The sequence below is a fragment of the Typopeltis vanoorti genome, chromosome 21 (assembly GCF_054136105.1).
Source record: "Typopeltis vanoorti isolate ZY-2024b chromosome 21, IOZ_Tvanoo_1.0, whole genome shotgun sequence".
Taxonomy (NCBI): Eukaryota; Metazoa; Arthropoda; class Arachnida; order Uropygi; family Thelyphonidae; genus Typopeltis; species Typopeltis vanoorti.
The window spans coordinates 33,334,576-33,357,878 of NC_143569.1; the positions used below are offsets into that span (position 1 = coordinate 33,334,576).

The following is a 23,303-nucleotide window of genomic DNA, read 5'->3' on the forward strand; positions in this document are numbered from 1 at the left end:
GGTGTGGGAGTGCATAAAATGGGACCGATGGTTGTTGAACGTGGTTTCATGAAGGTAGCTCAGTACCTTGATATTCTGGATAATCAGGTGCTGCCTATACTGTGGAGTTTTTATGGAATGGACCCCGTGTTACTATCAAGATGACAATGCCCCATGCCACAAAGCTGCAGCTGTTATGGAATGGTATGAAGAGATGGGTGTTAAATGACTATCCTGGCCTGTGCAGCACGTCTTCAATCTTTTGCTGAACTCAGTGCTGCTCTGATGGAGAAATGGAGACAAATTCCACCTGATGTCCACCACACATTGGTGGAAAGCCTTCCTTCAAATGGTGTAGAGGTGATCAAAGCCAAAGTTGAACATACCCAATATTAGGGTTCACCAGTTGGTGTCAATTGTAAATTGCTGAAGTGTCCGGACAATTATTGGTAGATAATATATATGTGTGTGTGTGTGTGTGTGTGTGTGTGTGTGTGTGTGTGTGTGTGTGTGTGTGTGTGTGTGTGATTTAATATTTACTTTACAAGATATTGTTTACCAGATACATAATAATGCATTACATAAGAATGTATTACACACTTGTACATGCAGTTTAGAACTAACATATGCAACTCGAACAAATAAGCAAAAGAGCAGTTATGGTTGTTTATGTTTTGAAATGATGATTTCACAACGGTCAGCTATCAACAAAATATGAACATTTTTCACAAAGTGTCTTAAAAAAATTTCCTCATGAAACTATTAACAATACTCTACATCCTTTGAATACATCTAGATGTGAATCAAACACAGACAGTAAATTTAAAAAGAAAAATTGTAAGGCATCCTCACAGTTAACAAAACAAAACTTTCAGATATTTGAGATTAAGCATTTCCTGTCTTCGACAATTCCTTGGTCTGATATAGAATTAGTGACAGTGGGTGGTGGTGGTGGGGGGGGAGATGGTAGACATTTTAAAAGGAATCCAAATTTGCCTCAACACAGAATATATTTCAAATGTGAATATAAATATCAAAACAAAAGGAAGAATGAAGATAGGCATCCCTATTTTCATTTGACAACATACACTTCATTCCATCACTCGGTTGGTTGGTTTTTTTTTTTATTTGATGACCTGTCGAGTAAACAACAATTCCATTATCTGAATTCATATCAAACAGAACCAAAAACATTTCTAAATAAGATTAGCTCCATCAGCAGAGCATCCAGTTTATTTTTCAAATAAATTTAATAATTGAATTCCATTCCTAGACCTGCTCAGACAAACAGATTACAGCCTTCAATGATGAACTTACTATATATGTAAATTATGCAGAACAAAATAAATCATATTTTGTGATGAGTATCTCACCATGCAAGAACGAAGACACTATGGACAGACAGTTACATGAAACGAGAATGGAATAACAACAAACAGTACTTTCTTTCAGCTGATCTCCAGCCTGTCCATACTATAAACATAACAAACTGCAATAAACTGCAAGGTTTGTTACAGGAATGTAAAAACATATGTAAAGAGGTTTAAAAAGAATAATTTATTAAAATATTTATTAAAATAAAATGAAATTAAAATCTTAAAATTGTTTACAGATTATAGAGTTCATAAATAGAAAACTCGATCCAAATATTGTACAAAAAGAAACATGCTTGCAAATATACAATACTTGAGCAGTGCCTACATTATTATTTGGCACCAAAATTTGGACAATAAAGAACAAAAGAATGAAGACATTTTAAAAAAAAACTAAAAATAAAATCAGCTGAATTAAAACTAAACAGTTACAAACAAAATTGGACAGAACATGTAAACTGAAGGGCCAACACCCAATATCCTAAACAATTAATAAAATATAAACTAATTGAAAAGAGAAGGCTAGGTAGACCTAAAAAAAAAAAAGGGATATTAGATGGATAATGAGACTGAAATAGACCAATATGGTCTATATCTATAATTAACATTATGATGACAATTAAATCATAGCAATTGCATATACAATAAGCAGTTTTCACATAAAGTAGATATAAAAAAGTTATGTAAAGGAAAAAATTAATGAATAAATAACTAACCACCTTACTCCTTACACCCTTCTTTATACAACTTCCAGGGATGGCTCTAAAGATATTATGATGGCAGTTCTTCCCATCTTAACATCCACTCTTATGTTTTGTATTTAAGTTATGTGTGTTTTTTAAATTAAAATAAGACATGCTGTGTTCATTATTCTGTGATTATTAGAAAAAGATGATTTATTAGTCAGTTTTGACGTCTCTGCCCTCTTTACGAATGCCCCAATCAATGACACAATCCTTCTTTTACAGAACAAATTCCCTCCAGATATCATGGCACTCTTTGCGCATGTATTTTAGGTTCTGGTTATTTTGTATGGCAAAATGCTTAATACCTACAAAAAGAAGGCACAGCCATGGGCTCGCCATTATCCTCCCCCCCCCTCAATTGCTAACTTTTATATGGAAGATTTTGAGCAACATGCTCTAGATTCCTCTCCTTTAAAACCCAAAGTCTGGCTTAGATATGTTGACGATGTTTTCGCAATCTGGTCCCATTGCCGCCAGCTAGACACTTTCCTTAGCCACCTAAACAAACAACATGAACACATACAGTTCACAATTGAGATTGAAAAACAGAACACACTTCCGTTTCTAGATACACTTGTCACACGTCTTCCTTCTGGCAGTCTTTACTTCACTGTTTACCGGAACCCAACACATACTGGCCAATATATACACATTAAACTCCTACCACCACCCAACACAAAAACTAGATGTCGTTAATACTCTAAAAAACTGGTGTTTGAAGATCTGCTCCAATGAACATGCGCTGAAAGAGGAATTTAAAGTTATCAGCAATACTTTTCTAAAAAATGGTTACAACCAAAACACTATTAACAAAATTCTCTACAAGACCTTAGTAAAAAACAAAGATAAACCAGACTACAATAAAACTATAACCATTCCTTACATTAAAGGGACATCAGATAAAATAAACAGAATACAACCTCAAAGCCACCTTTAAACCTCCTGCAAAATTAAAAAGGTTACTCAACTCATCCAAAGACCCACTCCCTCCGCTGGCCACCCTCGAGTACACCGTATTTATTGCACCTGTAATATACCACATATAGGGGAAACAGGATGCACAATTCCTTTCAGACAAAAGGAACATAAACGACACATTAAATATAATTACTATGGTGAAGCTGGCCTTTCTGATCATGCCCTGAACACTTCACATAGAACTGACTGGAAAAGCACCAGTTGTTTACATCACACCACAACATGGTATGAATGCAAATTTAAAGAAGCCTGTGAGATTCTTATCAACCACCCCAATCTGAACAATAATGATGGTCTAAAAATGCCAAGCATATGGAAGGCACATATTCTACTCATGGAACCTTTCTCTCTAAGAGTTAACTTAAACAGGACTGTAGATAATTCAGAATCCTAAATCTAAATTAACAATTGTAGTGTTAAAAATAGGACATCATTGGTACTGAATAAGAAAGAATGTTTTTCACATGTATCTTAAATAGAATTTAGCTTTGATATAGTTTCTAAATAATTAATTTGCATTTTTTTTTTTCACACTAGACGTCATGCCAGTAGAATAATCGGTGATCAAACCATTATTTCTTTAGCTTACTGTGTGAATGTAACTCAGCTTGCCCTTGTATATTTGTATATACTCCAGATGATCTTAATATAAAGATCGAAACGTCGAGAAATTAAAAGAGTTATTTATAACATGGTTGTAAAGTCCATAATTTCTAAAATGAGTATAACAGATATTATTTAAGCACAATCAATGCTTTAAGATTTTGCCATCATTGACAATGTCTTGGTAATTGTTTTCAAACTTACATTTTTTCATTTCAAAGATGCAATGTCCATACACATTTTTCTTTTCAATGTGGTACTCATTTTTGCTCTGCTCAAAACTAAATTACATTATTATTACGACACCCTCCAGAGAGTCCAAAAACTCATCAAGGGTGGACACCTACTCTACAACTCTTTCTCTCTCCATCATTCAATCCACCAACTATAATGAACTGCAACTACACCAATGCCATCTACCACCAATCACCACCACTAGTATTTTCATAGACATTCACAAACATCCATGCCCATGGCGAGATTTGAACCTGCAGCCTTTTGGCTGGAGAGCAGATACGGTAACCACTCTGCCAAAAAGGCTGACTAAAATAATCGCTTTATATTTCAATATCATAATAAAACTTATTTCTTGTGCACCTTCACTCTGTGTGTGTATGAATTTATGCACATTTGCATATACACTGGATCATAGTGTGATGAAAAAAATTCCAGCAGCTACTCATACTACTGTTATCCCTGACTTTTACCCAACTTTTTGCAGAACATTTTATTGGTTTACTATTTAGACCTCTAACAAGAACTGTCTTTTTTGTCCCCCTTTTTGTCAGGGTTCCCTCTAATGATACAAAAAATTCCTTTACTTTTTCATGAATAGCATAATTCAGGGGAAACAAACATTTTCAAACTGCCCATTCTGAAATATATTCACATTACTATTTGATTCTGACTGTCTTTAAAATGTGATGAGTGTTGAATATTATAATACTCTTTCCTTTCTCTGATCACTATAGCATAAATAAATCATATTGCTGTTTCACCTGTCTTCATCCTGGTGTAAAATACTTGCACAATAAGTTAAATAAATTAACTTGTAAATATCGAATTTTACAGATGTTTTCAGACATTTTTATAATAAAATTATGAAGTAATTGAACAAATATTTATTTTATTGTAATATGCATTCATTAAATCCCCTGAAGGTCGTATGTAAACCCAAAGAGAGGGGATTAACTGAGATTAGTATGATGAGTAAGCAAAACAAATGTTCACAAAGTCTTGCGAATGGTAAATAAGCACCCAAGAGGGAGATACTTGAATGGAGGGTGCCGATGTGACGTCATCTTGTTGACGAGTAATCCTGGATACTGTAGCATTGGGACAAAGGATTGGAAAAGATATTTAAGAGGACTAAGACTTGGACAAGACTATCACTTTTGGCTCATAGTTTTCCTACTTTGAGGGACCCAGTTCCAGGTGTGTGGAGATAAGGTTGTAATTTGGATGCATGGACGTGCCAGGAGAATGCAACTACCCACAGACATAATGGAGACTTTGGCAGACCTTTCCCAGTAACCCGATGAGGAATCGCAATGGCTGTGTTGATGGGAAATCACCCCGACTGTATTGGCAGTTTCCATTGGAAGAACCAGCACATCGTCCAAGTGAAAATTGTAGCCTAGGATGAAGACGCAGAGTCAAGCTATCCATGTTGAAGCTTTGTTCAATTGACTGGACTGACAATCTAAAAGAATACTGTAAGTGAGCACATTTTGTTAATGTTTAAGATATGTATAATCGGAATTAGCATGTTTAACAAAAGTGCTTACAGAAAAGTGTTAGTGCAATGTTTGAAATAGTGTTAAGGTTATGTATCAGTGAAATAATTGTATAATTGAACATAAGATTGAAGCATTTACTGTAAGTTGTAACTCAAGGGACAGCTGACCATTTATTGTATATAGTTTATCACTATGATGAGGCTAAGTGAATGTTATATGTAAAATAGTCAATTGTGTATTATACATACTAAGTAATATTTTCCCCTTTTGAGTATGTGTATTGTAGTCTCTTTTCAATCAAAATAAAATGTTATGTTTGATTAATAACCTTGCCTGATCAATTGCCATTGGACTATCTCTAAAAAAAATTTAGCAAACCTGTATGCCAATTGAATAGGGAACTGCCATGACCAGCTGCATGAATATATATTTTTTAACTGTGATCTTGCCTGTGTTCCTTTCCTAAATTCTCAGACCATAATTAAATTCAATCAGAATGGTGCAGTCATAAAATCAAATAAATTTTTCTGATTGAGAAGTGTGAGAGTTTTGGTGACATAGATAGGCTAAAGCATGAAGTCTGTTTACTTATTATTATTATGTGACACCTCCAGGGAGTCCCAAAGACTCATTGAGGGAGAGTGTGCCAACAGCATCGAACGATTGATCCCCTTCCAATTACTAACCGTGCTCAAACTTGTTTAACTTTTTGTGAGCCATTAGTAGCAGAGGCTCTACCAATCGACCAACCTTTGCTATTTACTTACAATAAGAACAAGGGATAAGATTAAGAAGGATTAACAGAGATATATGTTAGGTGGATTATAGTTACTAATATAACTATAATCCACCTAAGATCTATATATTATGGATTAGGTGGATCTATAATCCACCTAATCCATCTATATAAAAGTAAAACAGAGTTAGATAAGGCATAAGGAGCTGGACTAGTAACGCATATAAGTTAACAAGCTACAATCGAGTCTTAAATAAAATCAATAATTAAGAAACAAATAAAAATATATGTAAAAGAAAATAAAATAAAGAATAACAAAAATATTACAGTGGTACATCCAAATTATGACCAAGTATTAAATATTTCTGCTAGTTCTACCTCTTTTCCACTGATGCTTTTTAGATTACCTAAGTAGCGGATTTTTTTTTGTCACCCGACAAACGTCACAGGGAGGGAATAACTTGGTGGCAATACTAAGTTAGCACAACATCTGATTATAATGTACCACATGCTGTGTGATTTAAGCAACAGAGAATACAAACAGGGTAACTAAGTCTGTCAGTACTGGTCTGTCTTCATTCATTCGGCATCTATGTGGATGCCTACTAACAATTGCACCACATGAGAATAAGGAACAGATACTGGGTTAGAAGCTTTCAGTTTTTTTGCATTCTTTACAAGCTACATGAAGGTCTACCTACTGTCAGTTAATATCTGACATTAAATTGCTTAAGCAATCTAATATAATTAATTTATTTCAATATCTCCTTAATACTTATTAAACTCTAATAATAAGTCAGATCTAACTCACAACCTATGATGTTACATGAATCACAGGTCATATTTCATCTATTTTGAATATCTCTCACTGCATCAGAGATGGCCTTGATCCATCGTAAAAATTTTTCTGATCAAAGAATGATCTAAACGATATCTGTCAAATATAAACTATTACACTTTTTTTATAATGTTAGTCAAGTGGCTTTTTATTTTATCGTCCTACATGTTTCGCCGATTTTTCTATCGGCATCTTCAGGGAATACAAATTAGTAAGCTATATGACGGTAACAGACTAGGTTATAACTGATGGTTCTAATTCATACAAAAAATTAGTATTGTGCGAGACAATGCGCTTGTCTCGGGAACGTGATTTATTTGTTATGACACACGATGTAATTGGCGTGAAAGTTCATTTCCTTGATGTTTAATGATCTGATTAATGCTTTCCAAATTTCTGGTAGGGTTAGACCTTGATTCTTGTTTAGGTTTCCAGTTGTGTGGGCAACTGTAGCTGCTTCCTTGAAGGTTCTTGAATGGTAGTTCTCTTCTATATAGGGCGTATGGCTCTTATCCCACTCAACGAGATGGTTGGTAGAGGCAAAGTGGCAAGAAAGGTCTGAAATATCTTGTCTGTTGTTTCTCACATATGAAGAAAGAAAGAAAAAAGAAAGAACCCTATGTGTCCTTTCTTTCTCGTTTCGAAGCTTCTAGAGGGCTGACCAACATAACTAATACCACATGAGCAAGGTATATTATATACTCCAGAGTACTTATAGAATGGATGAGAGTCTTTCGGTGATTTTAAAAATTTCCGAATAGTGTTGACCGGCTTGAATGCTACTCTGATATTATGTGGTTTTAGAAGGTTAGCCATTTTTTTGGAAATGCTGCTGACAAATGGAATAGTAATAGTACTGATGTATTGAACATCATCACGTTGTCTTTGTGGTATATCAACTACAAACCGTCTCTACCAGATAACCAAGTGATAATTAACCTATCTAAACAGGTTTTAACAAAACCTGAGATCTCAATTCTCAAAAAAGGATTCAATTTTGCCTTAAAACCTACTGCTATTCCTAAAATAGAGTTCATCTGCAACTTAGCAAAAGCCATCTCATTGTTACCACACCCAATAGCTAATGACTTACGACTAAAAAGCAGCATAATCCTTTCCACTCCATCAAGATCTCCTAACTCCAACTCTAACCAAATGGAAAGAAGAACACTGCTCAAATTAAGGAATAATAAAGACATCATCATACTTAAAGCTGACAAAGGCAACAATACAGTTATAATAAATACTAAAGATTATGAAGAAAATATTAAAAATCTATTATCTGACACGTCTGTCTATGACATTCTCAATACTGATCCTACCCTAAAAAACCATAACGACACCAATGAACTATTACGTGGAATGACTAACTGGCCTAGAAAAGTAATAAGAAAGCTAAAATCAATGCACCCACTAACTCCAAGATTGTTTGGAGTTCCTAAAATCCACAAAGAAGGTATACCATTACGTCCAATAGTTGATGGAATCTATTCTCCTACTTGCCAACTGTCCAAGTACCTTGCAAAGATTATACAACAATACATTCACATCTCAGATACTTATATTAAAAACTCACAACATTTTATAGAAAAATTAAAAAAATCCCTATCTATGAAGATGATATATTAGCAAGCCTGGACATTACATCTTTGTTTACAAACATTCCAGTTGTTGAAATCATCAACATCTTAGACAACTTGTTCCCAAGAAACATCACTGCTTTGTTCAATCACTGTTTAACTTCTATTTCATTTGGCAAAAAACTGTCTACAAACAACTCACCGGATTAGCCATGGGTAGCCCCTCTCCTCCTTGTGCTGACTTATTCATGGAAGATCTAGAAGAAAAAAATCTTATCCCAAATCACCCCAAAACTGAAAATTTGGTACAGATATATTGATGACATCTTTCTCATTTGGAATCATACGAAAGAAGAACTAATAGATTACCTCAACCAAATCAATAGTTTCCACCATACCATCAAATTCACATTAGAAATTGAAAAAGATGAAAAATTGCCATTCCTAGACATCCTAATAAAGAAACAAACAAATAACAGTATCAACCTATCTGTGTATAGAAAACCTACAAATACTGGACGTTACCTCCATTTCAACTCGTCTCATTATATATCCCAGAAACTTCACATTATCCATATGCTCAAGAAAAGAGATATACAGTACACAACAGACCAAGATGACCTACAAAAGGAATTAACTATGATATCCAGAGAGCTATCTTTAAATGGCTATCCAAAAAGACTCTGCAACAAGATTCTCTTTACTGATATACCACAAAGACAACGGGATGACATCCAATACATCAGTACTATTACTATTCCATTTGTCAGCAGCATTTCCAAAAAATTGGCTAACCTTCTAAAACCACATAATATCAGAGTAGCATTCAAGCCGGTCAACACTATTCGGAAATTTTTAAGATCACCGAAAGACCCTCATCCATTCTATAAGTACTCTGGAGTATATAATATACCTTGCTCATGTAATATTAGTTATGTTGGTCAGACCTCTAGAAGCTTCGAAACGAGAAAGAAAGAACACAGAGTATGTCAGACACAACAGACAAGACATTTCAGGCCTTTCTTGCTACTTTGCCTCTACCAACCATCTCACTGAGTGGGATAAGAGCCATACGCCCTATATAGAAGAGAACTACCATTCAAGAACCTTAAAGGAAGCAGCTACAGTCACCCACACAACTGGAAACCTAAATAAGAATCAAAGTCTAACCCTACCAAAAATTTGGAAAGCGTTAATCAGATCATTAAACATCAAGAAAATGAACTTTCATGCCAATTACATCATGTGTCATACCAAATAAATCACATTCCCGAGACATGCGCATTGCCTTGCACAATACCAATTTTTTGTATAAATTAGAACCATCAGTTATAACCTAGTCTGTTACCTTCATATAGCTTACTAATTTGTATTCCCTGAAGATGCCGATAGAAAAATCGGCGAAACATGTAGGACGATAAAATAAAAAGCCACTTGACTAACATTATAAAAAATTGTAATAGTTTATATACATTATAGTCAAGAAAGAATACCACACAATATCTGTCAAATATTTCATTACATCTTCACTTGATGTTTCATTAAGTTCCTGCATATAAGCAGTAGAGTAATGCCACAGAGTTTTAGTAACAACATGTTTCAGAAGGGAAAACTCTGTGCCACCTCCATATGAAACAAATACTTATTTTCAGATGATCAGCCCTTTCAAATGTTTCACAGATCTTAAATGGAATTAGAAGCAAAGTCTTTATAATTATTCTTTTTATTGACCTATGGAGAAATGTTAGACATAGGAAAAAGTGTGGGTTAAATTAAAGAAAATAAGAACATAATGATATTCACAACTGATGAAACTAACTCCACCATTACTCTTGGCAATTTAAACAAAAAATCAATTTTACAAGATACTTTAATCTATATAAAGTTAGACAATGAGTTTATATAAGTGGAGTATAGACTGAAAAACTAATGAATTAATCAACAATATCGGCATCTGGCTACAGAAAGCTTACACTAAACTACACTAAAATCCACTTGTTTCTTCATTGATTTTATTTTACAGGATGCCTGAAGTAAATAACAAAATATACATAGCAAGGGCATCAGGCAATATGTCAATGCACATAAAAACTCAGAACAGTTAACAGAAAAAAAAAAAAAAAAATTAAAAATAAAGATAAACATTACACATACTGTCTAACTTAGATTCTTTATTGTTCTTTATAATTATGCCAATGGATAAAGTCCTGGGAATACTAAGTGATTCTTCCCATGAAACATGATCTCTACAAATCATTTATGTTCTAGTTGCTAGAAGTACAGGATGGCCATAATTAAAGAGGACGTGTTCTCTGTCTAGGGTTGAAAACTTGATGTTACACCAAACCTGATGTAAGTACACTCTGGGTTTTTATTTACAGAAGATAAAAATAGTACAAAATTCTGCCACCAGGGAACATTTGGTGCTATAAACATGTGATATTTGCATAATTTCACTGTTTCTACAGACGAGGTGGTGGAAATAAGAAGACTTAAACGTATTTGCATCATTCTGATAAGACTGAAGTGTTATGGATAGCACTTTACTGGAACATATGTTGCCAGTCGACCTTTATCATCAACAATGAGGTAATGCTAATACCACCTTGCAAGAATTCTGGCATTTGAAGTATAGGAGAAAAGGTCCAATGACAATAACAAATCTCATAAAAATGATTTTACAATTTGAAAATAGCGGATCTTTGGCAGTGAGGCCAGGACAAGGGCACAAACAGATTATTCCTCAACAAGTTGACGAAGTTGCAGCTGCCGTTGTAGATACAGAATGAATAACACACAAGGGTCCATCAGTGCTCAGGCAACATCAAGGCAACTGGACATGCTGTACACAACTGTGTGGAAAATCCTGAGTTAAATGCTGAGATTTTTCCCCCTACAAGATCTCCATTAATCAAGCTTTGTTCATTATTATTATTGTTCCGGGAAACTCCAAGGAGTCGACAGACTCATCGAGGGAGGCCCTAACATCATGTCAAGAACAACTATTCAACATTCACAAAGTATCTATCATACCTTGCCTCGAACTCATTCACGGTCGTAGCACCCACAACAGACTCTGGAAACTTATTCCACTCATTCACCACTCTCCAAGTAAAGAACCTAGCTCTAACACCCTTGTCAACCACGCTCTTGCCCAGCTTCCATGCATGGCCCCTAGTCCTCCCACCACCAGTCATATTTTCAAAAATATCTTCTGGATCAATCTTATAAAAACCCTTCAGTAATTTGAATGTCTCAATCATATCACCCCTCCTTCGCCTATCGTCCAATTTCTGCAACCCACAAATCTTCAACCTATTCTCATAAGGTTCATTCCACAGACCTGCTATCATCTTGGTCACTCATCTCTGGACCCTCTCCACTTTCTCCCCATCACGAAGAAACCCTGGTGCCCATAACTGGGCACAGAAGTCCAGATGGGGTCTTAACAAGGCTAGATACAGAGGAACAACAACTTGTTCATCTCTGCATGTTAAAGTATTTTTCAGAAGCCAAGTGATTTGGTGAGCTGTTTTAGTTACTTTTGCAATGTGTCCCCTAAACTTCAACTCCCTATCCACCAACACTCCCAAATCCCTGGCCTCATCAATCTCCTGGAGTATGGTTCCACCAATGCGATATACTGCTGCTATTCTTTTCACCCCAAAGTGCATAACCTTACACTTTGCCACATTAAATTGACATCCATTTTTCCTAGCCCAGTCCTCCAAACTATCCAAATCATCCTGTAAAATTTTGACATCCTGTGCACTCACAATTGCTCTACCCAACTTTGCATCATCAGCAAACAAGTGAACACTTCCTCTCAGATCCTTTCCAATATCATTGATGAACAAATTGAAAAGCAGTGGTCCAAGAACAGAGCCCTGTCGCACTCCACTAGTCACAAGACGTCTTTTAGACTCCACTCCTGAATAAACCACTCTTTGATATCTATCCTTCAACCACCCTCCTATCCATCTCACCAACCCTATATCTATACCCATCTGCTCCAGTTTACTGATTAGGGTTCCATGTGGTATCCTATCAAAGGCCTTGGCAAGGTCCAGTAGCATCACTGTAAACCCATTACCCCTATCCAGTTCAGCCGTCACTGTGTTATAAAACGTGAGCAAGTTACTGAGGCATGATCTACCCTTCACAAAACCACGTTGTCCCCCATACAATATCCCATTTTCACCCATCCAATCCCGCACTCCCTTCTTGACCAATTTCTTTAAGACCTTGACAATGACTCCCGATATGCCAATCGGTCGGCAATCCACAACAGCAGTCCCGGAACCACCCCCATGCAGTGGAACCATTTTCCCCTCCCTCCACCCGCCGGGGACCAACCCAGACCCGAGACCCAAACCAAACAAAATGGCCAAGGGCACTGACAATTCCCCAGCTGCCCCTCATACCACACGAGCTGGTATACCATCCAATCCCACAGATGCACCGACATTGAGGCCATGCAATAGACCACTCACCTCCACTTCATTAACCACAATTCCCGTATAATCCACTGGTCCATTCGCCTCTGCAATGTCACCACCTGGATGATATACCCTTGCAAAGTGCTCACTCAGTAACTCAACTATCTCAACTGATTCAGTTACCTCCCCACCATCAGCACTCCTTAAAATCAATCTGCCATGCACATTTTTCCCCCTACTTGCCACATATCCAAAAAACTGTCTAGGTTTCTCTCTAGCCTGCATGGCCAATGTTCTTTCGTAATCCTTTTTTGCTTTTCTTACCACACTCGTCACCCCTCCGGCCTGCGCCCCATACAGCCCATGTGCCTGCCGGTCACCCCTCTCCTTAAATTCGCTCCATAGTTGTTTCTTTTTTTGCAGCTCAAGCTTAATGGTGTTATTAATCCATTTAACCCCTACTTGATTTATTATTCAGACTCTAGGTATACAGTCAGCCATTGCTTCATGCAAGCACTTCTTAACTACCTCCCATGCACTATCAACTTCTAGTCCTTGCAGTTGTACATGCCATGGCACTGAACCAATCAAACTCCTAAGCTTGTCATACTTTCCAGCCGATAATTCCACATGTACCCTGTCTTAATTGAAAATTCTACACCTTTAGCCACCTCCCAAGTTAAGACCCTATGATCACTCTCACCGATTGGTGGCAATGTGGTCATATTTGTTACAGCCAAATCCTCAGATGTAATTACTAGGTCAAACACTCTCTGACCCCTAGTATTTTCCATTACATGCTGTTGCAGATAGTTATCCCTTAATAACCGCATAAAATCCAGTTCCTTCCTTCCATGTGTCCTCTCCTCACTCCAATCAATGCGACCATAGTTGAAATCTCCCATAAAATCACCCTCCTTCCACCCATTTCTTCTATTTGCTTGTGCATACTGTCACCATCATCTTTTCCATCACCTGGTCTATAGCAGCACCCAATTGTATATTTAGTTCTGCTAGCCACAATCTCACACCAAATGGCCTCAAATGTGCTCTTTTCTCTATCCTGCAATTCAACTTCTATTCTCCTTGGCTGGAGCTCATCAGCTATCATCAACAATACTCCTCCCCCATATTATTCTCTCTATCATTCCTGAACACACTATACCCATCACATTCAATCCCACTAGTTATATCATCTACAGTCAGCCATGTTTCACTAATACCTATAACCTGTGGTCTGGAAGTAACAACCATGGCCAAAAACTCTTCCTTCTTCTTCCTAATACTCCTAGTATTAGTGTACATGAATTTAAGACCCCCATTAGCCCCAACCCTACCTTGATGCCTTATATTAACTATCCAACTCAGATTTGTTGTCCTTATTTCCTCTGGCATATTATATTCATTCTTACATTCAACTGCCTCCATAAGGACTGTATATCTACTCCCCCCCCTTAACAAATCTAGTTTCCCTGAATTTGCACATCCACTACATTCAGCAACACTTTCTCAAGTCTTCTTACACCGTAACCATTCAAATGCAAGCCATCCATCTTATATAGATCCTTTCGCCCATCAAACTCACTCCACACATCCACAAATTCCACACCACTCGTCATACATAACTCACGCATAAAGTCATTCGCAATTATGGCCCTCCTTTTAAACATTTCACTGTCATACCGTGGCAAAAGACTAATCATTCTAACTCTCTCACTCTTTTCTTTTGCTACCTCAAACAATTCATTCAGGTCTTCTATCATTTCCATTTTATCTCCTTTCAAATCATTTGTACCTGCCACAACAATCATTTCTTTCACCCTTTCCTTTTGCTCTCTAATAGACTCAGTTACGTCCTTTATGGTCGCACCAGGTTGGTACGATTTTGTCAAATCCTCTACTAACACACCTCGTACTAACGAGTCTCCATACAGCACTCTATCCTTCATTTTGTTCATGTTCACATTCATACATCTATTTTTCCTGTCATACCTTTTATTATTGGTTGGTTCATTCAGTCTACTTTTGTTCATGCACTCTAGTTGCTGTTTTGCTCTTTCTATCGCACTATTCAACAACGCGATCTCACTCAATTCATCTATCTCATCTTTTTTATTCTCTGAGAAACCATTTATACTATCATTCACACTTTCTACATTCACACTCTCACAATTTTCATGTACAACCTTATCGTTTCTTGTCTTTTGCTTCATAGTGATGAAGCAAACTCGATTGCTGTTTGCCTGATGTTCTTAGCTCAAATGTAGGTGGATGATGCATGGTTGTGGAAGATCTTGTGGAGTGATGAGGCACATTTTTATCACAAAGACAATCGATGAAACTTCTCTCATGGAAGCAAACTATAAGCTTATTGTATGGCTAGTTAAAGTAGACACTTCAAGAATTTACCAAAAACATACCACTTTTGTCAGAAGAAATTAAAGGAAGAAAAACAAATGGATTTCTCATTTAAACCACTAATCCTTAATGAATATGCTAAAGAGTTCCAGGAGAATGGATAGGGGATGTGCACTGGGTTCATTAGAGTTTTAATATTTTAATAACTGTTATTGGAATACTATTTGTTTTATCATTAGCATCTGCTGAAGTACATTAGTGTTTGATGGACAAGACACATCCATCCACCTATCTGCCATAAAAGGCAAAAAATGATGTGTGTACACATATGCCATATGAGCAAGGAATAACTGATGCATACCTATCAGCATTCTGACCCATTACTTATCCTTTTGTGCCTCATGATACATAAGGCACGAGCTCCATTTTTTTTCAGATACCTCGGTCTTGTGCCACTCATTCAGCTTCTTTCCTCATTTCCCAACAGCCCTTCTTCTTTCCTTTTCAGTCATTCCCTGAAAATTTAATTAAGGTCTTCTACTTTTCCTTTTTCCCTCTAGAATCCAGATCATAGCTACTCTTAGAATTCTCTCTCTCTCTCTCTCTCTCTCTATGCTCTTCATTCTTGGAATGTGTTCAATCCATTTCTATCTGCATTTTTTTTTTTATTTCACTGATGATATTTTTTTGCTCAGTCAGATTATATAACTCATTGTTATACGTTATGGCCTAAATATTTTTAACATTCTACGCAGACATTTTATTTGAAATCTTGAATTCTGTTCCATTAGAAAACAATAAATTTGCATATAAATGCCTCGATTAATTTTGGGAATATTTAATATGATTACCATATTAAAGAGTTTATATGTGAGTGAGGATTAATTTTGTGTGCTTTAGAAATGGGAATCATTTTTGTAGCAGAGTTTATAGTTACACTGATGATGTCGGCAAAGTTCCCTCCTCCCCACCAAGAATGGCTCTCTCAATGTGACCCATAATCTTTCATCAAAAAGAAATCTTAAGAATCATTGACAACCTGAACACAAAAAAGGCATCTGGTCCTGATGGTAATCCACCTATTGTGCTAAAAAATTGTGCCCCAGAACTAACATCTATACTGTATCAATCTCTCCTATTCAGCTGGCACCTAGTATAAAACAAGCAAAGAGGCCAACGTCCAGTCCATCCCAAAGAAAGGTGATAAAAGTCATCCAACAAACTACAGTCCAATTGCTCTCTCACTTCTGTTTTCTCTAAAATTATGGAGATCAACAACCAACTTTTGAACCACCTAGAGACCTAGCAACTAATCACTAATTGCGATGTACAGTTGATCTTCTTGCTTTCACCACCCACCTATGAAATAAAGCCATGGAAAAATTTGGAGAAACTCACGTGGTTGCTCTCAACATTTCAAAGGCATCTGATTGGGTTTGCCACAGGGACTTACACAACAAACTGCCATCCTATGGTCTGCCTTACACACACTGCAACTGGATCGCCAACTTTCTCACTGATCACTCGCTACATGTGCAATGGTGAATAGTTCCCTCTCCTCAGATTTCCCAACGAATGCAGGAGTACTTCAGGGTTTTGTTCTTTCACCCGCTCTCTTCCTCTTGTACATAAATGAGCTGCTCTCACAGACTTCCAATCCTATCCATAGCTTTGCTGATGACGGTACACTCCATTCCTACTTTTCATTTGACAAACCTTGTAATACTCAAGTATTAGAATTCTCAGGATCTACCATGACCAATGACCTGAACTCAGATCTCCTACTATATCCCAGTGGGGGCAAGGACAACCTAATATACTTCAATGCAACCAAAACGTCCTGTCTGATCTCTCGCAAAAAAAAGCTTGCATGCATCCTCCCCCCTCTTACCTTCACAGTGATACTGAGATATCCAAACACAATTAGATATCTCTACTTGAAGTGACCTGCACCTACAATCTTCCCTGGCACAACCACATTTCAGCTATAGCTTCTGCAATCACCAAAAAACTTGGTGTGCTTTTTCCCACAAGACACTACTACACACCTCTACAGATGCTAATTATACAAATCCCAAATCTGCCTGGCCATGGAATACTGCTCTCATATTTAGGGTGGTGCACCAAAAATCCTCTCTAAGATTGCTCGATTATATCCAGAAGAGGGCAATCCAGTTAATTAATGATCTCTCTGCCACACATGCACTTCAATCCTCTCTCACAGATGTTCAAGTTTCTGTCTTGTTCCTCTTCTATAGATACTTTCATATACAGTGCTCTGCTGAATTGGCCAGTATTATTCCTCCACTCCCCCTCCAAAATCATTAGAACAAGAACCACTGCTAACCAGGATCCATTTACAGTTCCATCTTGAAACTCACACACAGCACTAATGTACTATTGGTCTTGTGACCTTTTGTGTGTAGATCAGATATAAAAATGAATAAATAAATATAGCACCTTTGCATCTAAGGACATAAGAATATCTTTTTAGATATGAAATGGAAATATGAGAACAGTATTCATATATCCCTTACAAATTTGGTTTCTAAGGAGTCTGATTCAAAACAAATTTTTACTAATGGAGAAGTAGTTGTATTTATCATAATAAAGCTTATTCCTCATTTTCTCTTCATTTATCATGCTATATTTATTAATGAAAAAAAAAATATTTTTTTTTCATTAATAATTCCCAGTTACTGAAGTCTGCAGTTGTGTAAAGCAACTATGACTTTTCTTTTATCCCTTTGAACCTCAGTCAACTCATAAGGCAAGAGTACCAGAAGTTTTCAAACTTTAATAGGTGGATACTCAATGTAAAATAATTCACTTTCCTATAAAATATGCATAAGTCTATCAATCAGTTCCTTAAAAGTACTCTACTATTTTTATGGGCAACTCATCCTGCTTAGGTTACAAAATTTAAGCTTCTTCTACAACTGAATTTCATAAATATTCTGAATTGAGATAAATTTTAAAAATGTATAATTTGTTTATGCAGATTTATTAGATATATCAGCATCTATTTCCAGAGATACAAAATACCATCTTACCTTAACTTGACAGGTAAGCAGATTGAGCTTTGTGGGTGGTTTGGTTTCCTTGAAGAAAAACAAAAAAAAAAAACATGCTTTAGTAAAATAAATCCATATCAACTAACAATTTTTAAAATACTTATTGTAATTTACCATAATCCAGGTTTCAAATAAGGAGACTTGCTATTCAGGCAACTTGTAAAACAACTGCTCAGAAATATAATACTCATAACGTCTTTGTTTAGCTGTTAAAATTTCTAAAACCTCTCAGTTACTTGCATGATATGCTTTTTATATTATGATATAAAAACTTTTATATTATTATATAAAATTTCTAAAACCTGGTCTCAGTTACTTACTTTCATGATAGGCCTTTTATATTATTATATAAAAGGCCTATCACACATAATTTCTTTGCTATAACCACAATAAAATAACTTACTCTTAACTAATGCCCAAGATATTTTCAACAAACTTTTTATATGAAGGCAATACCTATCTTATAGATAAACTGATATCTTTTCATGGTGGAGAGGTTTGCATGTTCTTATAAGAGAAATGGTACTGGGAATTTGTGTATATGGGCAAAGGGAGGTAACTAAATGCAATCCAAGAAGATACAGGAGAATGGGAGATCCATTCTTACCTATAAATGCTGCTCAACTCCAATTCTTTTTAAAACTTTCTTACATATTGTTCTTTTCGATGCAATATTTCATTTTTCTACTTAAAACTAAGTGATGATACTTCCAATTTCAAATCCCCTATATATTCTTGTATTGTGAAGCAACATGAACATATTGGCATAAATAAGTGAATGAGGCTTACCTCATTATCTGATATCTTCTATCCAAGTGAATTTGTGCACATCTTTCAGCTGGAACATGGTGTTACCAATGATCCATGTCATGAACAGAAATCCAGCATGTCCTTACCATTATCTGCCCTTTTGCTCCAAATTTTCTCAAAACATTTCCATATACCTAGGATTAATTTCATACTCTGCAATTTAGATCTCCAAGAAGGAACAGCTTTTCCATTTTCTTTATGTCAGATGCATTGTCTAATGACTCAAAAATTTCCCGCATTTCTTTCTTCAGAGATCCTTCAGTGGGACCATAAGTAGAAAGAAGTTTTATTTTGCGATTCCTCATTCAAAAGTGTCAACATAACTACTTGAAACTCTCTTCCAATCAAGAAGTTTATCTTCATGTTTGATACTGAATGCTCACTACTCCTTCCTTTCTTTGATCATTATTGCTAAAATATAACATCATACATTTAATATGTAGAAGGATCTCATTTCGGTCTTTTTTGTCTGGGTAACAACAATTATGTCTACGTCCACATGGTACTTCTCTAATTCTTCTGCAAGTTTAATTTTGTTTCCACAGAAAATGCCTGATAATTCATATGTTGATGGTGCCTATCTTCAATTTTGCTAACTGAGTTTTTTCAAGATCAACCTTGATATGGGAATATATTAATTAATCTCACTGTTGACATCCAGATATGATTATGATTAAAAGATGGATAACATTGGTACAGCAGTGTTGAACTTTTCAAGGATTGAATATAAATTCGGATCACAGCTTAGTGATTGCAAACATCAAGTTGAAATTAAAAAGAAAATATAAACCCCATCATCAGAAACAAAGAGATACAGCAAGAATAAGTACAGCAGAATTAAGAAGGTACAGAACAGTGTTCAAGGAGAAACTAAAAAGAGTGGACAAAGAAAAAATTCAAATCTAAGAGTGAAAGGATATTGATGAATAAAGATAAAATTGTACAGCAGTGGAAAAGATACCGTAGTGAGCTATATGAAGAAAAACTAAATTTAGATGGAGTTGGAAAATTGATTGAAGAATTGAAGCACATATCAACCACCAGGTAATGAGTATGACATGCACATTTTAAGAGGAGAGGTAGAAAAAAAGCAATAGGATAGCTAAACCCCAACAAGAGTCCTGGTAATGATAACATCACAGGAGAAATGACTTAATAAGATCATTTTAATCATTGGTTAAAAAAATGCACCACCTATGTAATATGGTATGGAAAGAAGGAAAAATGGCAGAGAAGTAGGTGAAATCGATATTAGTGACATCATACTTGTACAAGAAAGGAAATAAGCTAGAATGTAAAAATTATAGAACAATTGCTTTGACAAGTCACACTGGTAAGGTGGTGATGATATTGACAGAAAGACTGAGAACACAATTGGAAGCATACCTTGCAGATGAGCAAGCAGGATTTAGGAAAGAAGCACAATTCAACAGATTTTGATAATGTGTTAATAGTAGAACAAGTCGACGTACTAGACAGGAGGGAACCAATACCACCAAGCATTTTCATCATACATTTAGAAAAATCAATAGACAAAATGAAGAAAGATGTAAAAGGAATATCAGTACATGGAATGAGAATTAACAATCTGAGATTTGCAGATTACATTGTTATTATTGAAGAAGACAAAATAAAACTACAAAAAAATCACTGAAACTGTGAAAAGGAGAAAGGGAAGAGATTTGCACTTGTTATGAACTTGGGGGAAAAAAACAAAGACAACAGTATTTGGTGAGAAGAACATGAACTCCAATATACTGAAGAGGCTAAAGACTTGAGGATGCTAGTGAACAGATAGTTGAAGGTCAGAGGGCATAGTGCTAAATTCCAGACTCATACATTTTTGGCATCTCTGAACCAATCACAAGAATCCTTAAAAGCTACAATCTAGTAGCTGCATTTTTTCTTTCAATAAACTCTCCTCACAGTCCCACCTTCTAGACATAAACAATCTCTACTTTCCCTCTCCCCTGTTACTTGTGATTGTTATGTTCCTACTGTGGACAAACTGAACATTCTTGAAAAAAAGATTACAGGAAAACCAATCTTTAAGAAATCTGACCTAGCTCAACATAGAATTGATACTGACCACAACATCTTCTGGTTTGACACATGCTCTCCATTGTTGCTTCCACAATTTCTACCATTTATTTAAAGAGAGTGCCAAAGCATTATCCATTATCCGTACTTAAATTGGAATGACTGCCTCTCATTCCTAAAGATATGGGAAAGTCTCATTCAAATTGAACATTAATACACAGACACACACACAAATATATATGAGGGTGGTCTGAAAAGTTATCTAGGCCGATAACTTTGAAAAAGGCCTAACAATGAAAAACGAATTTATAATTTTAAAATTATTTTTTATTTTTCAACATAACCTCCCTTAAGACTAATACATTTATTCCAGCACCATTATCCTGTCCCTGTAGGGGTTCTCAGTAAGATCTGCAAAATACCCCTCTACAGCTGCAATCACCTCTTGATTCAAAGAAAAACGTTGACCAGCAAGGAAGAGTTTTAGTTTTGGGAAGAGACAAAAGTCAGAGGGGAATAGGGTGGATGTTCCAACAATTCATAGTGCAGATCCCTCAATTTTCCCATTGCCAAAACACATCTGTGGGCAGGTGATTTGTCCTGATGAAAGATTTTTCATCAGGACATGAAATTTTTCTTCTGCAAATAGGGTCTTTTCTCAAAATTTTTTTTCGTCTAGTCTGGTTAAAAGATCGGAATAATATTCCCCGGTTATTGTTTTACCCTTTTCAAGATAATTAATAAACAAAATGACTTTAGCATCCCTAAACACCAATGCCATGACCTTTCCTGCTGATGGAACCGACTGTCTTCTTTGGCGCTGAACAACCAACTTCTGTCCACTATTTTGACTGCTGTTTGGATTCTAATGTGTAATGGTGAATCCAATTTTCATCCATAGTAATAAATCTACACACAAAATCAGTTTTATTCTTGTTAAAATGCTCCAAGCACTGGTTCAGAGATTTTCATGCGAGTGCGTTTTTGATCTGCTGTGAGCAAGCGTGGCACCCATCTCGCACAAAGCTTTTTCATTTGCAAATCCTCATGCAAAATATATCCTGCACGTTCTTTTCAAATGCCTACAGTCTCAGTAATTTCCCTCACTTTGTCGCTGATCATTCAATACCATACTGTGCACTTGATTTCTGGTGCTGTTACAGTTTTTGGACCTCCTTCATGTGGATCATCTTCAAGGCTGGCGCTGCCACGTTCAAACTCGGCAGCTCATTTCTTAATTGTCGAAAACGAATGAGAAGAGTGCCCACAAAGTTTTATGAACTTTGAATGAATTTCTTTTGGCTTTAAACCTTCTTTTACAAAGAATTTTTATAAGATGTATAAAACAAACTACTTGATAGAATGACTTGAAATTTCACATGGATGCTTATGACAGATGTACCAACTTAGAAAAAAAAAAATCTTGCTGATAGTGTTGCTATCTGTGGTCGAGGCTGAAACCTTTCAGATCACACTCGTATATGCATATTTTTTTAAATATCTAATGCTTCTGTAAACCTGTTAATGACTTGCACAGTTCTATTTATACTGTTATGTGGCTCTTACTGTTTTAAATAATCGACTGTTCACATTCTACTTTGAACTTGACTAGCTTTATGCCATTGATAATGACTGATTTTCAAGTTAAAATATCTGGCTATTAAAGTTTAATACTTTATTCATCCTTATCCTTGTAGGATAAGGATGAATAAAGTATTAAAACTCTCAACCGGTAGGGACTTCAGGAATAGTTTGCTATAATAAATTGTGCAATGCTCTCTCTCCCTCTCTCTCTCAAAACCCATGGTAAATGAAAACCAATTCAGATTAATGTATATCTCTATGTACTGGCCAGATAAAAATAAACTTAGCTTTGAACAATTGCTCAATGTATAGTATACTGAAAGTTTTTCCTTTGGTAATGCAATACTATAATTTAAAATTTAAAAATGTAATATTTAATATTAATTAATATTACATATCATAAAACAAACTAGAATGCATATTCAA

At 35.8% G+C, this 23,303-nt stretch overlaps 1 protein-coding gene across 3 annotated transcripts in view; it reads right to left on the reverse strand.

The window, feature by feature from the left end:
* Asap (ArfGAP domain of ASAP) overlaps nucleotides 1-23,303 on the reverse strand; it is a 718,739-nt gene that overhangs the window by 452,626 nt on the left and 242,810 nt on the right. For all 3 annotated transcript variants that reach the window (XM_090411444.1, XM_090411445.1, XM_090411443.1), the window contains exon 12: nucleotides 18,423-18,470. In XM_090411444.1, the coding sequence (XP_090267570.1) occupies nucleotides 18,423-18,470 (48 nt within the window). The remainder of the gene's footprint in view (nucleotides 1-18,422; nucleotides 18,471-23,303) is intronic.